The 18,591-nt window shown below is 33.7% G+C and overlaps 2 protein-coding genes across 2 annotated transcripts; one reads left to right on the top strand and one right to left on the bottom strand.

Annotated features, from left to right (window-relative positions):
* The first annotated feature begins 13,355 nt into the window (after positions 1–13,355).
* On the top strand, positions 13,356–15,889 carry LOC128177874 (putative nuclease HARBI1). The gene is made up of 4 exons (XM_052844776.1): positions 13,356–14,139; positions 15,021–15,179; positions 15,301–15,516; positions 15,738–15,889. The coding sequence occupies exons 1-3, from the start codon at positions 13,557–13,559 to the stop codon at positions 15,507–15,509; spliced, it is 951 nt and encodes a 316-aa protein (XP_052700736.1). The 5' UTR covers positions 13,356–13,556; the 3' UTR covers positions 15,510–15,516; positions 15,738–15,889.
* Positions 15,568–18,233, bottom strand: LOC128189643 (uncharacterized). The gene is made up of 4 exons (XM_052861328.1): positions 17,971–18,233; positions 17,341–17,405; positions 17,089–17,235; positions 15,568–15,854 (listed from the first exon to the last, which is right to left on the bottom strand). The coding sequence occupies exons 1-4, from the start codon at positions 18,231–18,233 to the stop codon at positions 15,568–15,570; spliced, it is 762 nt and encodes a 253-aa protein (XP_052717288.1).
* Between the last annotated feature and the right edge of the window lie 358 nt (positions 18,234–18,591).

Raw genomic sequence — 18,591 nt, 5'->3', positions numbered from 1 at the left:
CCATTAACTCCTCTACCTAACTAGTGAAATTCATGGCCCCTGGGTCAGGGGTTCAGGACATGGGGGGGATATAGTGCTAATGCATATAATGTTTTAAAATCTTCGTCTCTATTCTCACGCATCTGTATGAAAAACTGACTTCATATTTATGTTTACCAGGAACTCCTCTACTAAACTTGTAAATTTCATGTCCCCTGGAGTATGGATTTTGACTCTAGGCCAGAATGAATGTATAGATTTTAATGCATTTAATGTATAACAAGTGAAAAGCTGTCAATGTGACAGCAAACCGGGTTTTCATTTATGTAAAGTGTATCCATAATCCATGTCAACCCGTATCCAGTGAAATGGAGTACCCTATATTCAATATTTTTGCCAATTAAATGACTAATTACGAAAGCTGTTTTTTTTTTCATAAATTATCGGAAATCAAAATCCTAGCAATATGCACACCTCTGATATATGTACAATTGATCTGCAAAAGAACAACTTCCTATCTTAAGAACTGTAGGAGGAGTTATCCGTACAATGAGTGTACCCTATAGGCAGCCGCCCGCCCGCCCGCCATTTCACCATTTTAATAACCGGATTTTTCCGTAGATAGGTAAAGTTAGCTACTAGTAACTGGCTACTAGTAACTGGCTACGAGAACTAAGAAAAGCTAGTTACTAGTTACTGGCTACGAGATTAAATAAAAGTTGGCTACTAGTAACTGGCTACTAGTAACTGGCTAAGAGAAGTAAGTAAAGCTAGCTACTAGTAACTGGCTACGAGATGAAAGAAACTTGGCTTCTAGTTACTTCTTACTGTCCATGTAAGAACACATACCAAGGATTTCTGTTTGTGTTCTTAAGATGTACATTGCACTATATCACTGCCAATTGTCAATAATATAGATTGTACAATGTATATATAGATTGAAGATATATGTCAGACATGCTAATATCAACATTCTGTCAAGTCATCCACATTACACTACGATACAATTACTCAGATATCTCTCTTTATGTAGTCAGCTACTTGTGCATTTCGTTACAAATATCTTTATTTTTTGTCTGTTTTGTAAATATATCCCAAGTAGCTGTATATATAGACTGAAGATATATGCCAGACATGCTAATATCAACATTTCTTCAAGTCATCCACATAATATTACAACACAATTACTCAGATATCTCTCTTTATATAGTCAGCTACTTGTGCATTTCGTTACAAATATCTTTATTTTTTGTCTGTTTGTCTATATATCTCAAGTAGCTGAATATATAGATTGAAGATATATGCCGGAATGCTAATATCAACATTCTGTCAAGTCATCCACATAAAATTACAACACAATTACTCAGATATCTCTCTTTATGTAGTCAGCTACTTGTGCATTTTGTTACAAATATCTTTATCTTTTTGCTGTTTTGTCTATATATCTCAAGTAGCTGTACATATATATTGAAGACATATGCCAGACATGCTAATACCAGCATTCTGTCAAGTCATCCACAAAATATTACGATACAATTACTCAGATATCTCTCTTTATATAGTAAGCTACTTGTGCATTTTGTTACAAATATTTTTATTTTTTGTCTGTTTTGTCTATATATCTCAAGTAGCTGAATATATAGATTGAAGATACATGCCGGAATGCTAATATCAACATTCTGTCAAGTCATCCACATAATATTACAACACAATTACTCAGATATCTCTCTTTATGTAGTCAGCTACTTGTGCATTTTGTTACAAATATCTTTATCTTTTTGCTGTTTTGTCTATATATCTCAAGTAGCTGTACATATATATTGAAGGTATATGCCAGACATGCTAATACCAACATTCTGTCAAGTCATCCACATAATATTACGATACAATTACTCAGATATCTCTCTTTATATAGTAAGCTACTTGTGCATTTTGTTACAAATATTTTTATTTTTTGTCTGTTTTATGAATATATCTTTAGTAGCTGAATATATAGATTGAAGATACATGCCGGAATGCTAATATCAACATTCTGTCAAGTCATCCACATAATATTACAACACAATTACTCAGATATCTCTCTTTATGTAGTCAGCTACTTGTGCATTTTGTTACAAATATCTTTATCTTTTTGCTGTTTTGTCTATATATCTCAAGTAGCTGTACATATATATTGAAGGTATATGCCAGACATGCTAATACCAACATTCTGTCAAGTCATCCACATAATATTACGATACAATTACTCAGATATCTCTCTTTATATAGTAAGCTACTTGTGCATTTTGTTATAAATATCATTATTTTTTGGCGGTTTTATGAATATACCTTTAGTAGCTGAATATATAGATTGAAGATATATGCCAGACATTCTAATATCAACATTCTGTCAAGTCATTCTCATAATATTACGGCACAATTACTCAGATATCTCTCTTTATGTAGTCAGCTACTTGTGCATTTCGTTATAAATATCTTGATTTTTTGTCTGTTTTGTCTATATATCTCAAGTAGCTGTACATATAGATTGAAGATATATGCCGGAATGCTAATATCATCATTCCTTCAAGTCATCCACATAATATCACGACACAGTTACTCAGATATCTCTCTTTATGTAGTCAGCTACTTGTGCATTTTGTTACAAATATCTTTATTTTTTGGCGGTTTTGTCAAAATATCTCAAGTAGCTGTATATTTAAATGGACGATATATGCCAGACGTGCTATTATCAACATTTCTTCAAGTCATCCACATAATATTACGACATAATATCTCAGATATCTCTCTTGATGTAGTCCGTATATCCTCATTTTTTGGCGGTTTTGTCAATATATCTCAAGTAGTTGTATATTTAAATTGAAGATATATGCCATAATTGCTAAATTTACATTCCTTCAAGTCATCCACATAATATTACGACACAGGTACTCAGATATCTCTTTTTATGTAGTCAGCTACTTGTGCATTTTGTTACAAATATCTTTATTTCTCCCGATACGTTTTTCGTGTGCACGTAAAAAGATGAAGTGAATGAAAGAAAATAACCAGTGAAATTTAAATTATAAGTAAATTTCCCCCCCCCCCCTTCCCCCATCCCCTTACAGATAAGATTTTTACAATCTTTATGATTTTAATTTTTTTTGTTTGTTCTTCAATATTCAAATTAAAAACTAGATATCTGATATCTTTAATCTTTATGTACAGAAACTTGAGTAACATGGAAAGTGTTAAAAATGAAGATATTTGTAAAGAAATGCAGTAGTAGCTGACGAGATTATGAGTGATATCTGAGTAGTTGTGCCGTAATATCACGTGGATGACCTAATAGAATGTTGAAATAAGCAAGACTGGTTAATATGAGCAGTCTATACATAAAGCTACTTAAAAAATGTTGACATAAAAAAAAGAAATATTTTTAACAAAATGTTTTAGAAGCTGATGAGATTTAAAGGGATATCTAAGTAATTGTGTCATAATATCATGTTGGTGACCTTATAGAATGTTTAAATCAACCACACTAGTAGATATCTTCATTTTTTTTTACACAGCTACTTGAGGTTTATCAACTAAACTGTTGAAAATGGAAGTTTTTATAACAAAATGCACTTGTAGCTGATGAGATTGAGAAAGATATATAAGTAATTATGTCGTAATATCATGTGAATGTCCTAATATAATATTAAAATGAACATGACTTGTATATATCAGCATTCTATATACAGCTACTTGAGATATATTGACAAAACCGCCAAAAAATAAAGATATTTGTAACAAAATGCACAAGTAGCTGTCTACATAAAGGGAAATATCTGACTAATTGTGTCGTAATATTATGTAGATGACTTGAAGGAATGTTGATAATAGCATGTCTGGCATATATCTTCAGTTTAAATATACAGCTACTTGAGATATATTGACAAAACCGCCAAAATATGAGGATATTTGTCACAAAATGCGCAAGTAGCTGACCACATAAAGAGCGATATCTGAGTAATTATGTCGTAATATTATGTGGATGACTTGAAGGAATGTTGATAATAGCATATCTGGCACATATCTTCAATCTAAATATACAGCTACTTGCAATATATTGACAAAACCGTAAAAAAATAATGATATTTGTAACAAAATGCACAAGTAGCTGACTACATAAAGAGAGATATCTGAGTAATTGTGTCGTTATATTATGTAGATGACTTGAAGGAATGTTGATATTAGCATGTCTGGCATATATCTTCAGTTTAAATATACAGCTACTTGCAATATATTGACAACCCCGCCAAAAAATAAAGATATTTGTAACAAAATGCACAAGTAGCTGTCTACATAAAGAGAGATATCTGAGTAATTGTGTCGTAATATTAAGTGGATGACTTGAATAAATGTTGATAATAGCATGTCTGGCATATTTCTTTAATTTAAATATACAGCTACTTGAGATATATTGACAACCCCGCCACAAAATAAAGATATTTGTAACAAAATGCACAAATAGCTGACTACATAAAGAGAGATATCTGAGTAATTATGTCGTAATATTATGTAGATGGCTTGAAGGAATGTTGATTATAGCATATCTGGCAATTTTTTTCAATTTAAATATACAGCTACTTAAGATATATTGACAAAACCGCCAAAATATACGGATATTTGTAACAAAATGCACAAGTAGCTGACTACATAAATAGAGATGTCTGAGTAATTGTGTCGTAATATTATGTGAATGACTTGATAGAATGTTGATATTAGCATGTCTGGCATATATCTTCAATTTAAATATACAGCTACTTGAGATATATTGACAAAACCGCTAAAAAACAGACAAAAAATAAAGATATTTGTAACGAAATTCAGAAGTAGCTGACTACATACAGAGGGATATCCGAGTAATTGTGTCGTAATATTATTTGGATGACTCGACATAATGTTGATATTAGCAAGTCTGGCATATATCTTCAATTTATATATACAGCTACTTGAGATATATTGACAATTGACAGTGATATAGTGCAATGTACATCTTAAGAACACAAATAAAAATCCTAGGTATGTGTTCTCACATGGACAGTAAGAAGTAACTAGAAGCCAAGTTTCTTTCATCTCGTAGCCAGTTACTAGTAGCTAGCTTCTCTTACTTCTCGAAGCCAGTTACTAGTAGCCAGTTACGAGTAGCCAACTTTGATTTTATCTCGTAGCCAGTTACTAGTAGCTAGGTTTTCTTACTTCTCGTAGCCAGTTACTAGTAGCTAACTTTACCTATTTTTTTTCCGTTGGAAAACCCGGTTAAAAATTATCTTCTTTACTCCCACACATAGGAAAGGAAAACTGAATTCATGAATTTGTAGACCAGATATTCAGGTTTTTGGCAAAAATAATAGGTTTCATAGTTTTTTTTTGAAAGATTTCAGGCAGGGAGATTATTTTTTTACTCCAGAATGAAACCCAATTGAAATGAATATATGAGATTCCTGTACAAGTTTGTGTATGGGTTATATGCTTCTCGGGTGACCGTTAAGGCCCTTTGTTAAATATATCTGATACATGTATTTAACGTTAACTATCTAGTTTACATAAAATGTTTGAAAATAAGTTAATATTTAATTTGTTTTTCAAAATCTTTTTTAAACCCTATATGCTGTTGAAATTATTTTGTTAACCAGAGAAGAGGAAGCTGAAGAAGAAAAGTAAGACTGCGCTGATCGTCGACAACCATCCGAAGATGGCGGGCGTCAAAGCAGTAGAACTTGTAATCCTGCCACAAAAAAACTACATCAAAAACACAACCCATGGATCAGGGATTATATAAAACTTTAAATTCAACTAAGCCTGGAACTGCGTGACATCGTCTATAGTCTTCAACTGCTACAGACCTGCTGGATTCACGCAGTCCAACCCTGCACCCCAGCCCCACAGGAAGACGACGACTTTGAAATCGAAAACAGCATCCCCCTGGCTAGACGTAGAGAATATTGGACTGAATCCAGACATCCCTGAAAAGTTCACAACAATTGATTATGATCTTGAAACCGTTTCCGAACTTACTGACGACGACATCGTTGAAGAAATATAAAGATTTAGAAATCCACCGATGCCCTGGAAGACCAAGAAGCACTGTAGGATATATTTCGGTCATTAAAACATGTCGATCGAGCTGATCGGTTGGAGTTTTTCATTCAATATTTCTATTATTTGTTAGCATATTTATACAAATTCCACTAATAATTAAATGTACGCTGATGAAAACTTTTCATAAGCTATTGTGTATTATTTGAATGAAAGAAAATAATGTTGTACATCATCATTTTTAGAATGATGTCCGTATCAAAAATATTAGGATGACCGTAAGGCCAAAAAAAAATTTTGTCTGTTTCCGGTTTCCCGACCGACCCCTTTTTCCCCGGCCAAATTACCAACCCTAAACTTTTTTTTCGGATTTACCGGAAAAATTTGTCTTCTGCGTCTCCGGTTTCAACATTTTCAAGATCAAAATGGCGGCGACTGTAGCTGCAACGAGTCTGTTAGCGATAAGAGTTAAAAAATGCAAGCGCATTTCAGAGAAGAATGCAATTTTGTGCCTGGAAAACCGTAGAACTCTTCTTGATATTTTTATTGATTTACACGGTGATTTGCCAAAAGACTCGAGACTTTCATTCGTTTGTAACAACTCGACAGATCCATCGAAAGGAACATCGTTCGATGTATACCCCAGTATGCTGGTAGGCGATATTGTTGGGACTTTTGCCATTAAAAGAATTGAATATTCCTGTTCAACGGAAGAGCAAACAGTAGCATTGGGTGAAATCATAAATAATGCAGCTGAGGCGGCCACCAGTAAAACAGTCAATGCATTTCAAGTCCTCATGGCGGGAGGCAGAAAGAATGTTTCATTAAAGACATCAAGGTTTGTATTAATAGAGAGCTAGTTGTATAATTCATGGCATGTATAAATGAATTTGACCAGCTCCTTTATTCAGGCAGGGAAGTGTTAAATTATGATTGTCAATGTACACTGACTAACATAAGGTCATTGGACATATAATTTTGTTAATCTACTAGAATATTTACAATTTTAGAAAGCATATGCCTTTATTATTTTCATTCTATAGTCTTTAGTTTTCATATCTTGCATCTAAATTTTGAAAATTTACACTTCCAAATTAAGTAATTGAATATGAATGGTACAGTTGATTTTAAACATTTTTATTATTTATACTGAACAAATGGTGTTTTATTTAGAAATCGAAGTTTGAATAAAGTGTGTGTGTCTAAGGCCTGACAGATATATGTCAGTCTGTCCGTCCTTTTTTTTAGCTGGTTTTAAACTGTCTCTGTAATGCTTTAATATCATTAATAACAATAATCAATGTCTCAATGGTATGTACTCAAGATTTACAAGGCTTAAAGAATGTTTATGTATCAGATTTTTTCAGTTGCGGCATTAAAGATGGCATCAGTAGAAAGGATGAAATTTATAATTAGGTGGTTGAAAACTTTTGCAATTCAAGAAACCTAGATTTTCCAAGAGCTTCATGTGAACAAGATGGATCATACTTTGTACAGGTCTTTATGCTTAATATGTTATTAACTATCAAATTTTAGAAAACAAAACCGATTTTAATGTGGCAAGTTTTAACATGACAAATTCACTGTGTTTTTAATTGTCTTTCTGTATAAAATAAATGTGTTACTCAGTATTCCAATGCCAAAAAGTTTTTTAAATGTTTTTCCCATACCATATAAGTTATATTTTACTTTTACTTTTAATATTAGAGCAGGAAAAAAGGTATACATGATATATAGCTCTTACTTACACTAGTATGCTATGCACTGCAGCACGTCAAAACTATAACATGTACAAATAATAGATGCTTGCTTAATATTAACCTACAAACTAGCATAATTTATAACACTTGAGTTCTGTGGTCTTGTCTTGATACTGTAACCAGCTTACACACCTTTTATTTAACATGGCGTTCAGGTGATATCCACTTTCAATTCAATTTATACTTAATGTTCTCCTCTAGTATAGAATATAGTACATCATTTTGTAAAAACATTAGAGTTGCCTTAATTTATACCTTGCACAAACTTTAATATTTATATCAAGCAGCACCGATAAGATTCTGTGATTTGTTTATAATAAGATTTGTACCCTGTTTGATATACCAGTATCAGACTCAATAAAAATTTATATTTAAGGCCCTAGTATATAAAATTATTCATGTGTTCTACTTATTTCAGGTTCTCTGCAATGCATTGTGATACGTCACTAATCATCATCAAACAATAAATGATGCCTCACTTAGGAAACAAACTGTACTGCCAGTTCCAAAAATCTTTAATGACTATGATGGATATAATGAAGTAAAAAGGAAAAAACTCAAGTCCTGTCCATTGTCTGCATCACTTCTTGATAGCCATGCCCAGGCTCTACATTGTATATTCTTTACTGATGAAGCCTGTGGTCAATAGTTCAGTCTCTTGGAAACAAGGTGCAGAAGATATTAAGCAGTTAGCAGAATGTTTAACTGCTTACAAAGAATATCTAGTTGTTCAGAATAAAACTGCCCAGGAAAATCAGAGTAAGTTGTACCTTGTGCAGACCATAGACAAAGCGGCACCTGTTGAACACCGATATGGTAAGTTGACAGCTCAGATTAAAGAGAAGTATGTGGAAACAAATGAAGCTGTAACCATTGCTGGAATTATGGCACCAGTGGTTTTTGACGATTACAAACATTTGGATAAGCCTTTTGAAAGTAACTTCAAGATCTTCAGTTGAAATGTCCTGTTCATATCATTCGTTTTAGTCCTGGTGGATGTTATTATCCCCTTCGCAACAAGTTGCGCGAGGGGATAATAACAAACATTCAAACACACATTACGCTATCAACTCACGGTAACGTTGTTCTGTCACGCTACTTTTGCTCTGGGTGATTGATAACTCTTACTCAGAAATTTCGATTGATAACTCGTATACAAAGTTGATTATGGCATTGATTTCGTGAAATAATAATTTGTAATAGTACAATTTAGTTTGAGAAAGGCACATTCATTAGTTATTTGTTAATTTAGAGAAGTGTGCAATCTATGATAATTTTTTTTAGTTTTGAATGAATTTTGTCATAATATATGCCCCCCTTTTTTACAATGGTGTAATTTTATCTAAGTTTTTGCATAAAAAATTGACCAATTAATATGACATTGCATTTGTTTTAATATTTTACAATGAGACATATTTGTGCAAAGGTTGAGGAAATTCTATTGGAAGGTTTTTGTTTAATTTACTAGAAAATTGAAATGGAGTGCACACACACATAGTGATACAAACATACACACACACATATGAACAGACACACGCACGGTAGTGATGCTATATCCCCTTCGCAACAAGTAGAGCGAGGGGATAAAAACAATCGACCTACCTAACCTATTTTAAAATTTCATGAAATAGGAAACACAGATTTTTTTTTGGCCTAATCTCTGGGTTTTTTTTTTCAATAACGTGGTAGGTTAAAAGTGAAAGTACAAAACAAAAGTGACTCGATCGTACTTAAAAGGATTCTTTTTTATAATAATTACTCCCAAAGAAGCAAATAAAACCTTTATGAACATGAAGAGTCGATTTTCAATAAGATTAATACATTTAAGTTTTGAACATGATTTTGTACTAAGATTACGATTTTCTGTATATAAATTGTGATACGGTCATTATCTGCTTGCTTGAGAGTGTTTTTGTAATGGTCATCATTCTCAAAAACTGTAATGTCGTACAACAGCTTTGTTGCGTGAAGTCTGAGGTCAACGCAGAAAAAATATAAGCGAGGTTAAACCGGATGCTATGGGGAAAATTCAGCCTGCGCATGAGCTAGCCTGGTTCCTGTGCGTAATGGGTAGCCCAGGGAACCAGGCTAGCACACGTTTATCCGAATCGGGATCGGGATTCCGTGCCATATGCACACATAAGTTCAAAGGCGCTGTAATTGTAAAGTGGTCGGTAAACAGTACAGAAACAAAGTAATCCTTTTAAAGAAATAATTGGCATGTGATATGAACTATCAGTATTATGAAATAAGTTAATGTTATGCCGAAACTACAACATGCATCAAATAGCATAATTTGCAATGTTTTGTTGTTTTCCGAATACACATGTAACTTTACATTTATAGTAGGCAAGGCTAGAGAACTTCCCGATTAAATTTTTTTAAGCATTTAAGTATGATTGAATAATTATGTCACTATAAAAGTTTAAATCTCAAGACAAATGCATCAAAATGTAAAATTTTTAATTTTCACAAAGCTGTCACTGCATAGTTAACAAAGTAGTGCAAATCGTTTTATAGTTTGTTTATATTTATATGCGGTTTTCGCAGGTTGAGATCCCCGGGGGAAAGGATAACCTGACACCGCCTTTTTTCCTTTACAACTATATTTTGATTTTAAGAAAAGGTACAAACTTTAATTTTTTCAAAGAGGAGATAATAGAGAGATAGAGAGTAGAGCTCTTTATTTCTTTTAGATGTACTTACTGTTTTAATTTCTCAAGAACTTAAAAAAAACCTGGCCCCCTCCCCGTTATTTCAAGACTCCATGAATATTATAACTTAGAAAAAAGTCTGATTCATAAAACAATATGTAAAAAGAAGGATCGAAGAAATGAAATATAGCTTACATTATAAATTCTTCCATCGGGCGGTACAAAACTTGCAATGATACTGCGTACAAGTATTCGGGATTTTCATAACCTGGAGTTATCGTTCGTAACACGAGTTATCTCTCCATTAGAGCAGGTATGCGCTATTTTACCAGTATAAACAAATGGTTATAATAAACGTTTTTTGTCTTGTTTAATCGGTTATTGGTGTAAATTGTCAATGTAAAAAGACAATTGTGCAATTAAAGGATGATATAATAATGCAAAACAGTTCGGAGATTTGAATAACGCGTTTAATTGTAGCATCGTTTTTGAAAGTGCGGGGGGGGGGGGGTCATCCAAAAAATCTTGACAAACCATGAAAATTCTGATCCTTGTGTGTTGGGGGAGGGGGGATAGCGAACTGTACTGCGTACCTTTAATCATAACTTCGATTTCACTATTCATTTCCTTCTTTTCACTGATTCATTTCAATTTTTTTTTTTACATGGATGGTGCTCCCCAAAAAGTGGTTGGGGGACTTTATGTTTATTCATTTTTTAATATGTTAACTTATGAAAACTATCTGCTGCAAGAAGAAGTGGTGGATGGAGGCTCCCTCCCCCCCCCCCCCCCTTTATGCTACGCACCGACAACCAACCAATAATTAATGCTATTTGCTTGCAATGAAGTGCGTACATGTGGTTTCAGCTGATACTTGTGCATTATATTTTCCAGTGAAGTGGACATGTAAAACAATCATAAAGACACGTCTGTCCACCTTTAAAAAGAGAATTTTTTTATTCTATCAGTAGGTCGAAGTACAAAGATAGGCATTATACCCACATATCTGCACTGATCATTAGCGGTCGTTACTATATACTTCCACTTGATCGATTTCATGTAGATTAATTATTGACTAATTTATATTTCATCATGTGAATTTACGAGATAATGGATTAAAACATTCGCAACCTAGCTTTTGCGTAATTTTTCGCATATACATGTAAATTGCGATCATGTTTTCATTTAAAGTTGCGTTACGATTTTGATCGACAACATTCACGTTTATATTCATATTAATAGTTCATTCCAAAACATGGTTTTCATATGTATGGCTAATTAATATTAATTTTGCTCTTGTGCATTTCTTTTTAAAATCAGCTTTAATATTTTCTCGCACTTTACCATCATTTGTTTGCTACAGATGGCACATATATAAAGTACAACTCAATACTATATATAAAGGGCACTGTGGTAAATGATCAAAGTAATAAAGGTACTAAATGTAAAACAAACAAACAAACAAGCAAACAAACTTCAAAAGGTGTGTTTAAGCAGTTTCATCAAAGGCTTGAAGGAAACAAGTACGTCTTATTTTTAACCGAAAACAAATTCTCATGTCGATGAAATCTATACAATAATATAGCATTGCGCTATAATTTCAACACTGTCATTCCTCTTAACCCTGTAATATCTATTTAATACAATGAATTTGTTTTGTTCAGAAATTCATATGGTTGTCATTGATTAAACATCGTACGTGGCAGATACAGCTGCCTGAATTGATGACCGTCGGTGCCTGGTTAGATACCAATACTTACTGCATCTATATATGTTTCATGAATGTATGGCATTTTGAACAAATACATCTCAACAGGCTTGCGCAAACTTTGTATATTGAAAAAGTGTGTGCGTGAGAGGGGGAGCAGACCGACCTAAAATCATGACGAAAAACATTTAAAAAATAAAAATCAATCAGTTCACAAATTCCCAAAATCCAAGCCCGTTTTTACTTAAGTTGGGGTCTCGTACATGTTTATCTGAATTTAATCAGAATTACATCTATGCGTAATTTCCCTATATATCAGCGTTGTCCTCAGAGAAAAAAATAAGGACAGTTTATTAGGAATTTATATTTCTATATTTGATTTCTAGAAAAAACTCGATTTTCAATTCCAGCCCTTTCTAATATTCATAACATCTTTCATTTCTGCGTATCAGGTGAAGTTGTTTTACAGAGATATCACTATTACCTCCATCCATCCGTTAGCTCTATTAGCTGTTAGCTCTAAAACCGAGAAAATAAGTAATTGTTCGATAACTAAAAATCAAATTGGCTTTCATTCGCAATGTTTTCCGATTGATCAAAAATATGTACATCACATTATAAATGTTATTGATTGTAATCAAACGTATTCTTATGATATGCTGATTTTAAATTTTTTTATTTTAATTAACTGTTGGTGTTTTCTGTTTTCAAACATTATCAAACTTTTTGGTCGGAAGAAAAGTCGTACATGTATTTGTTAACTCCCGCACTGTTTACTCATCTTTGAATACCCGGAAGTAAAGCATACCTGCTGTAAGGGGCAGATAACTCTTTCAGTAACGATAACTCTAGTTTATGGGAAGACTGAATAGTTATAATTGATAAAAGTGATTTGATTATGATTTTAAAATTTAAATGCGAATCACATTGAAAAGGTGTGCAATTACTCACTTTTACAATCATTTGTTTGCTTAAGTCAAAAGTTCAAAAGTCAAAATTAATGCTTTTAGGAGTCTAAACTTAACATCTGCATGGTGGTTTATAGATGAACAGTGAAATATACACGTACAGAAATGTGATGTCTTTTGCAACAGACTCCGATGATAACGATGAAAAATTGCACGAGGCATTCCTAGTGAATTCCGAATGATTTCAACATAGAAAGAATAATCTTACCGTGACCTGGCCCCGGGGCCACGAACGTCTTGAGTCGAACTCAACGGTCTTTTTTTACTCAAATCTGAGAATTTTCTCAAATCTCTTGAGTTTCACTCAAGAAAGTGTGCCACGAAAATAGAGTCTCGCTCAAGCTGAGAAAAGTCTTGAGTTTTTCGCAAAATATCTGAGATTGCTTAGCACCTGTCTCAAGCGTTTCACTCAGCATTCAAAATGGCTGCCAGACGTATCCTTCTGTGGAATATGATGCGAGTTCCGAGGCGAACAGTGCGAGACCGTAGCAATCCCTTAGAGCTTTTGTCCGAGGATGAAATTTTCATGAGATATCGCTTTAGATCCGCCACGATCTTCTTCATGTGTAGCTTGATTTCGGACACCATCAGCCACCAGACGCAACGAAGCTGTCCCATACCAGCCCTTCTACAAGTGTTGGCAGCTCTGCGGTTTTATGCTACTGGGTCTTTCTACCAGCTGATCGGAGATTCCCTCTGTGTATCCAAATCAGCTGTTGGACGTGCAGTTCGAGCAGTTACCTCCCTTTTATCTGCTTTATCTGCAAGATTTATAAAGTTCCCTTCACAAAACGACATTTCATCTATAAGAACCAAATTCTATCAATTGACTGGTAAGATTAATTACATTAATAGAATTAAACTCATTCCATCAATACAGAAAATCATATCTTACCATCGTTTAGGGCCGTTCCTAGAGCGAGCGTCTTGTTTTGTTTTTTTTCCAAGGGAGGTCACTCTAAATAAAATACGTAAAGTATGGAAAGGCCATAGGACAATGATTAAATTTTTTTAGGCTATGAATTTGATAAATATTATACAACACTATATTTTAAACGACCTTATATATGCAGAGAGGGCTGCGGGAAAACATCTACCCATTGGTATTATATTATAGTCTTTCACCTTTAGCCTTATTAGCATATTTTGTCAAAATAAATATCAGATAATTCTTAAGAGAAAATAATGAATAAAGTGTGGTTTTATCGAATATAAACGTTTTAGAAAACTTGAGCACAGAAGAAACCAAGTCTGCGTATTTTCAATTTTACTGGGAATGTTTTCATATTTGTAAAAAAGAAAATCCGAATGTGTGAATGTAAATTTAAAGTTATAAATTCATATTATTAAAGGGTTTCCAAATGTGGTATGCTGTGTCGATGGGACTTTAATTCGTATTCGATGTCCTGTGCAAAACGAGGCAGAGTTTGTTTGCAGGAAAGGATATTATGCTCTAAATGTCCAGGTCATACATGCAATAATTTCCAACACATATCTGAATCTCTCTCTCTCTCTCTCTCTCTCTCTCTCTCTTACAGATTTGACATATCGTTATGAAAATGAATTTATAATTATTCTAATATCCAATCCTGAAGCCATCTTAACTATTTTATAACTATCCTCATTAAATGAGTATAAATTGTAGTTGGCTTGCGATGCTACATATCGTTCTGTAAATTGCGTTGCAAAATGGCCCGGAAGTGTACACGATTCCCGTGTATTTAAGGAATCCTCACTAGCCAGGATATTTGAGACTAGTAAGTATATAAATTCAAAAATCAATTTCTTTCAATAAAACAAGAATTTAAAAGGATGACAAATAAAATATACATGCATATATATTTTTCATACTTAGATGCACGTACAGGTTTGATCTTACATGTAGGTGATTCTGGTTATGCCTTGAAAAGATATTTGATGTTACCCTACCTGACTCCATCAAACAGAGCCGAAGAAAACTTCAATAATGCATTGTGTCGTACAGGTGTAACGATTGAGCAAGCGTTCGGTATCCTCAAGAGGCGATTTCCTTGCCTTCAAATAGGTAATATGCTCAAATGCTTAGAATATTAGAATGTAATTTACATGAACATGTATATGTACTCATAATACTTTTTCAAGTACAAGTCTCTTACTTTTTGACTTTGTTTTATTTGTATGTAAAGGATTACGAGTTCAGCCAGAACAAGCTTGTTCTATTGTGGTGGCCTGTGTTGTGCTGCACAATCTGGGCATTGAGCGACAGGACATCGTTGACATCCCACCGGTCAACAGACAGATAGTGGACGAGGTCGCATTGCCAGCTGTGAACGGAGTTCGGAATGAAGGAAAGGCAGTGCGGGACCATATTGCACAGACCTTTTTTGCAAATTGATAAACTGGTAATTATCTTAATAGAAAACACACACCTAGAAATTCAGAAATTAGATAATTTATTGTTCACTGATTAATTTCTCCGTCTTTAACTTCAAAAGATGAATTTCCTCTTTCAGTTTCTCCTTCTTTAATTCCATGACTTCCATTTCCATCTCCATCTTTTCCATTTCCTTCATCAGTAGCTGTTTTTGTAGATCCATCAAACTTTGCTTTTTGTTGGATGTAGATTGACCACAATGACTCACAGTCGGGGTTTTGGGAGCCGGAACGGTTGAACTGGTGGTGCTCAGAGATGATGACGTTGACTGGTGGCACTCCACGCTCGACTCGAAGTCCATTACATCTGAATAAAAAGCAATCTTATGCAATAGAACACTAGCGTTTAATGTCACTTTTTGTGTTGTTGGTTTTTTTTTTACAGTTGACATGAATTCTTAAAGCACTTGGTAAATCGCCATATTAGTTCCTATCGCTCCTCAGCTGCCACGTACTAGAGAACTGTAGCAATATTAACCTTTATTTAGAAATAACTCACAATTATATTTTTTTTAAATGATACAGAAGGGGTTTGTGCTGAACATTCACGTACAAGTATTTATCGCTCAAATATATTCGTTATTCGTATCTTTGTCGTAGGCAAATTGAAATTGTCGCGCAAAATTAATACCTGTAAAGGTTGAAATATGTAATGGCGTAAATTATTAATCAGCATTAAAATTTAATTTCCGTATCATTACAACAGTAGATAGATGTTGCGTTATTCATCGCTAAAATGATCTTAATGATTATCAACAACTTAAAGTGAATTATTCACAGAATTTAAAACATGCAATGCAATTAAACAAATATTTCTATCGTATCAACCGCATAAAAAATATGTTAAGTACATTAAACCAGTATTGTATAACGTTTTCTTTTTGTTTCTAAATATAATTAAAAAGATTGTACGCGTGAAAAGAACAAAATAAATCAATATACGCAGCTTATTTACTACAGGGCGTATTTACCACAAACTGTTTAAAATTATAGTATCATACATAATTGAAGTAGACATATATATTGTGAACAGTAAATTTTGCGCTTTATTCTTCTTTAATTTTGTTAAGCTGGGTCGTGTCCTTATCAAACAATGAATCTGACTGCTTTAAAATCATTAAATTTTTATTGGCTGTTGACCAAAAAAGATTTGTGACCATCCAATGAAAAAAATACACAGAGTTTGATTGACAGGTTAGCCAGCTGCAGGTGTTACCTGATCTCCGAGTTTATGTGTAAATTCGTCGTCGGAACCAACGGGTTTTCTATCCGTTACACTGCTTTCAAAGCAGTGTAACGGATAGAAAACCCGTGGGTTCCGACGATGGTGTAAATTAAAAAAGAAACTACATGTACTTGCTTCGTACGACATGACAGTTTCACTTAGAGTTGGTTTTTTGTGGTAAAATAAAAGTAAACATACATACGCGTAACTATAGAAATACATGTAGAAAACTATTATTATGGCGGTAGTGAAGATAAAACGGATATAATGAGTATTTATACATTTATTTCAGCTTTAATATTGCGCCTATGTATACCTCCAGTATCAATGCCGGAGTCGAGACCCTGAAGTGAGGGCCGACCGTCCATTGAGTCGATGACGGCTCGTTCTATGGGGGTGGGGGACTGGGGTTTCGGTCCTCCACCGGTTTTAGGCCTCTTCATCTGTGAAATTTTATCCTTAGCTGTACATTAAAAAAGTATCAATTAGGTTATCGCTCCAAACTTTCTTTCATTTTTTATGACATAAATCAAACTTAACACGTAATAAAATGATTCTATATAATTACCTCTGCATTTCAAGTTTGCATACTGTTTTCCAGCTTCTTTTCCTGTTCGGGCATAAACACCAACTCTGAAATTATAGTTTTTATATTTATTTAAAACTTAAGATTGACCATTGGCTTTTTTTTACTGTAATAAAAATCACGCATAACGAAAAAAAAAAAGATATGATAGACTTCAGAAAACGTTTAACGGGATGGCATACTTTGAGATCTACAGAAACATACGTGTAGCATATTATTCTACGACAGTATATATAATGGTATAATATTCACTAGTTATTTATTCCTTAATTGCTTATAAAAGAAAATTGTTTTTTAATGCATTTGAAAATGACGAACAGAAATCTACGCATTTCAAACAAGTTAACGTTAGCGGGCCATGTACATGTTATCTCCATGTACCTTTACACCCGCATTAAACACCAAAAAGAACATTTTATTGTTCTGATATTAGGTTTTTTTTAACCATCATTAAAGTGTTGAATTAATTGTTAACGTGTTAACACGTTTTATGTTTAAAAATTCCATGTCATTTTATTTTGCTTGTAAAACAGGGTTACCCCTTTTCAAAATAGAAAGTTATTCAATGTATTGATTCTTATAATTAAATGCTGAAAAAATTATTATACGTACTGGGAAACCGCTTTTGCCACATCTTCCCATGCTGTCTCCCGTTCTTTTTTCCCTCTACCACACCTCTTAAACTTTCCAAATAGAGACTTCTCCTTTTTGGTTACTTCTTCCAAGAGAACACTCTGTTCGAGATCTGTCCATGTTGGTTTCCTTTTCGGGGTACTAGAGACGAGCGGCGGCGATATCGTACAAACAGTTTCTTCTGTATCTGCGGTGCTAACATTCGGCATAAGCATATCGTACAGTATGTCGACTTCGTCCATTTTGACAATACGGGCGTCCCATACAGACGATTTTTAAACGTCATCAAAACATAAAATGACGTCACAATCGATATATTTCATACAGTGAAACAAAAAATGAAAGCAAATAAGATATAGAATGATTTTATTATTCAGTTACATATTTTTTTCATGCATGACCGCTTATGTCATTAATAATTATCTGAGTTCTATACAGAGTTTTGTCACTCAGTTGAGTTGAGTTACTTTCGTGTTCGTGGCACACTTTTTTGAGTCGAAACTCAGTAGAGTAAAATACATTTTACTCTACTCAGATTTGAGTAGAGTAAAATACAACGTTCGTGGCCCCGGGGCCAGGCTACGCTCAGGTCAAACCGGG

The sequence above is a fragment of the Crassostrea angulata genome, chromosome 1, assembly GCF_025612915.1.
Source record: "Crassostrea angulata isolate pt1a10 chromosome 1, ASM2561291v2, whole genome shotgun sequence".
Taxonomy (NCBI): domain Eukaryota; kingdom Metazoa; phylum Mollusca; class Bivalvia; order Ostreida; family Ostreidae; genus Magallana; species Magallana angulata.
Note: the sequence above shows the minus strand (reverse complement) of the source record. Positions and strands in the feature narration are given on the sequence as shown.

What these genes read in the sequence shown, in the direction of transcription:
- LOC128189643 (XM_052861328.1), bottom strand. Translation starts at nt 18,233, where the DNA reads ATGGACGAAGTCGACATACTGTACGATATGCTTATGCCGAATGTTAGC. An exon ending in TGCAAACTTGAAATGCAGAG is followed by an intron (nt 17,236 to 17,340) that starts GTAATTATATAG and finishes TTTAATGTACAG; the next exon opens with CTAAGGATAAAATTTCACAG. An exon ending in CTCCGGCATTGATACTGGAG is followed by an intron (nt 15,855 to 17,088) that starts GTATACATAGGC and finishes CTTTTTATTCAG; the next exon opens with ATGTAATGGACTTCGAGTCG.
- LOC128177874 (XM_052844776.1), top strand. Translation starts at nt 13,557, where the DNA reads ATGGCTGCCAGACGTATCCTTCTGTGGAATATGATGCGAGTTCCGAGG. An exon ending in AGGCCATAGGACAATGATTA is followed by an intron (nt 14,140 to 15,020) that starts AATTTTTTTAGG and finishes TCTTACATGTAG; the next exon opens with GTGATTCTGGTTATGCCTTG. An exon ending in ATTTCCTTGCCTTCAAATAG is followed by an intron (nt 15,180 to 15,300) that starts GTAATATGCTCA and finishes TTGTATGTAAAG; the next exon opens with GATTACGAGTTCAGCCAGAA.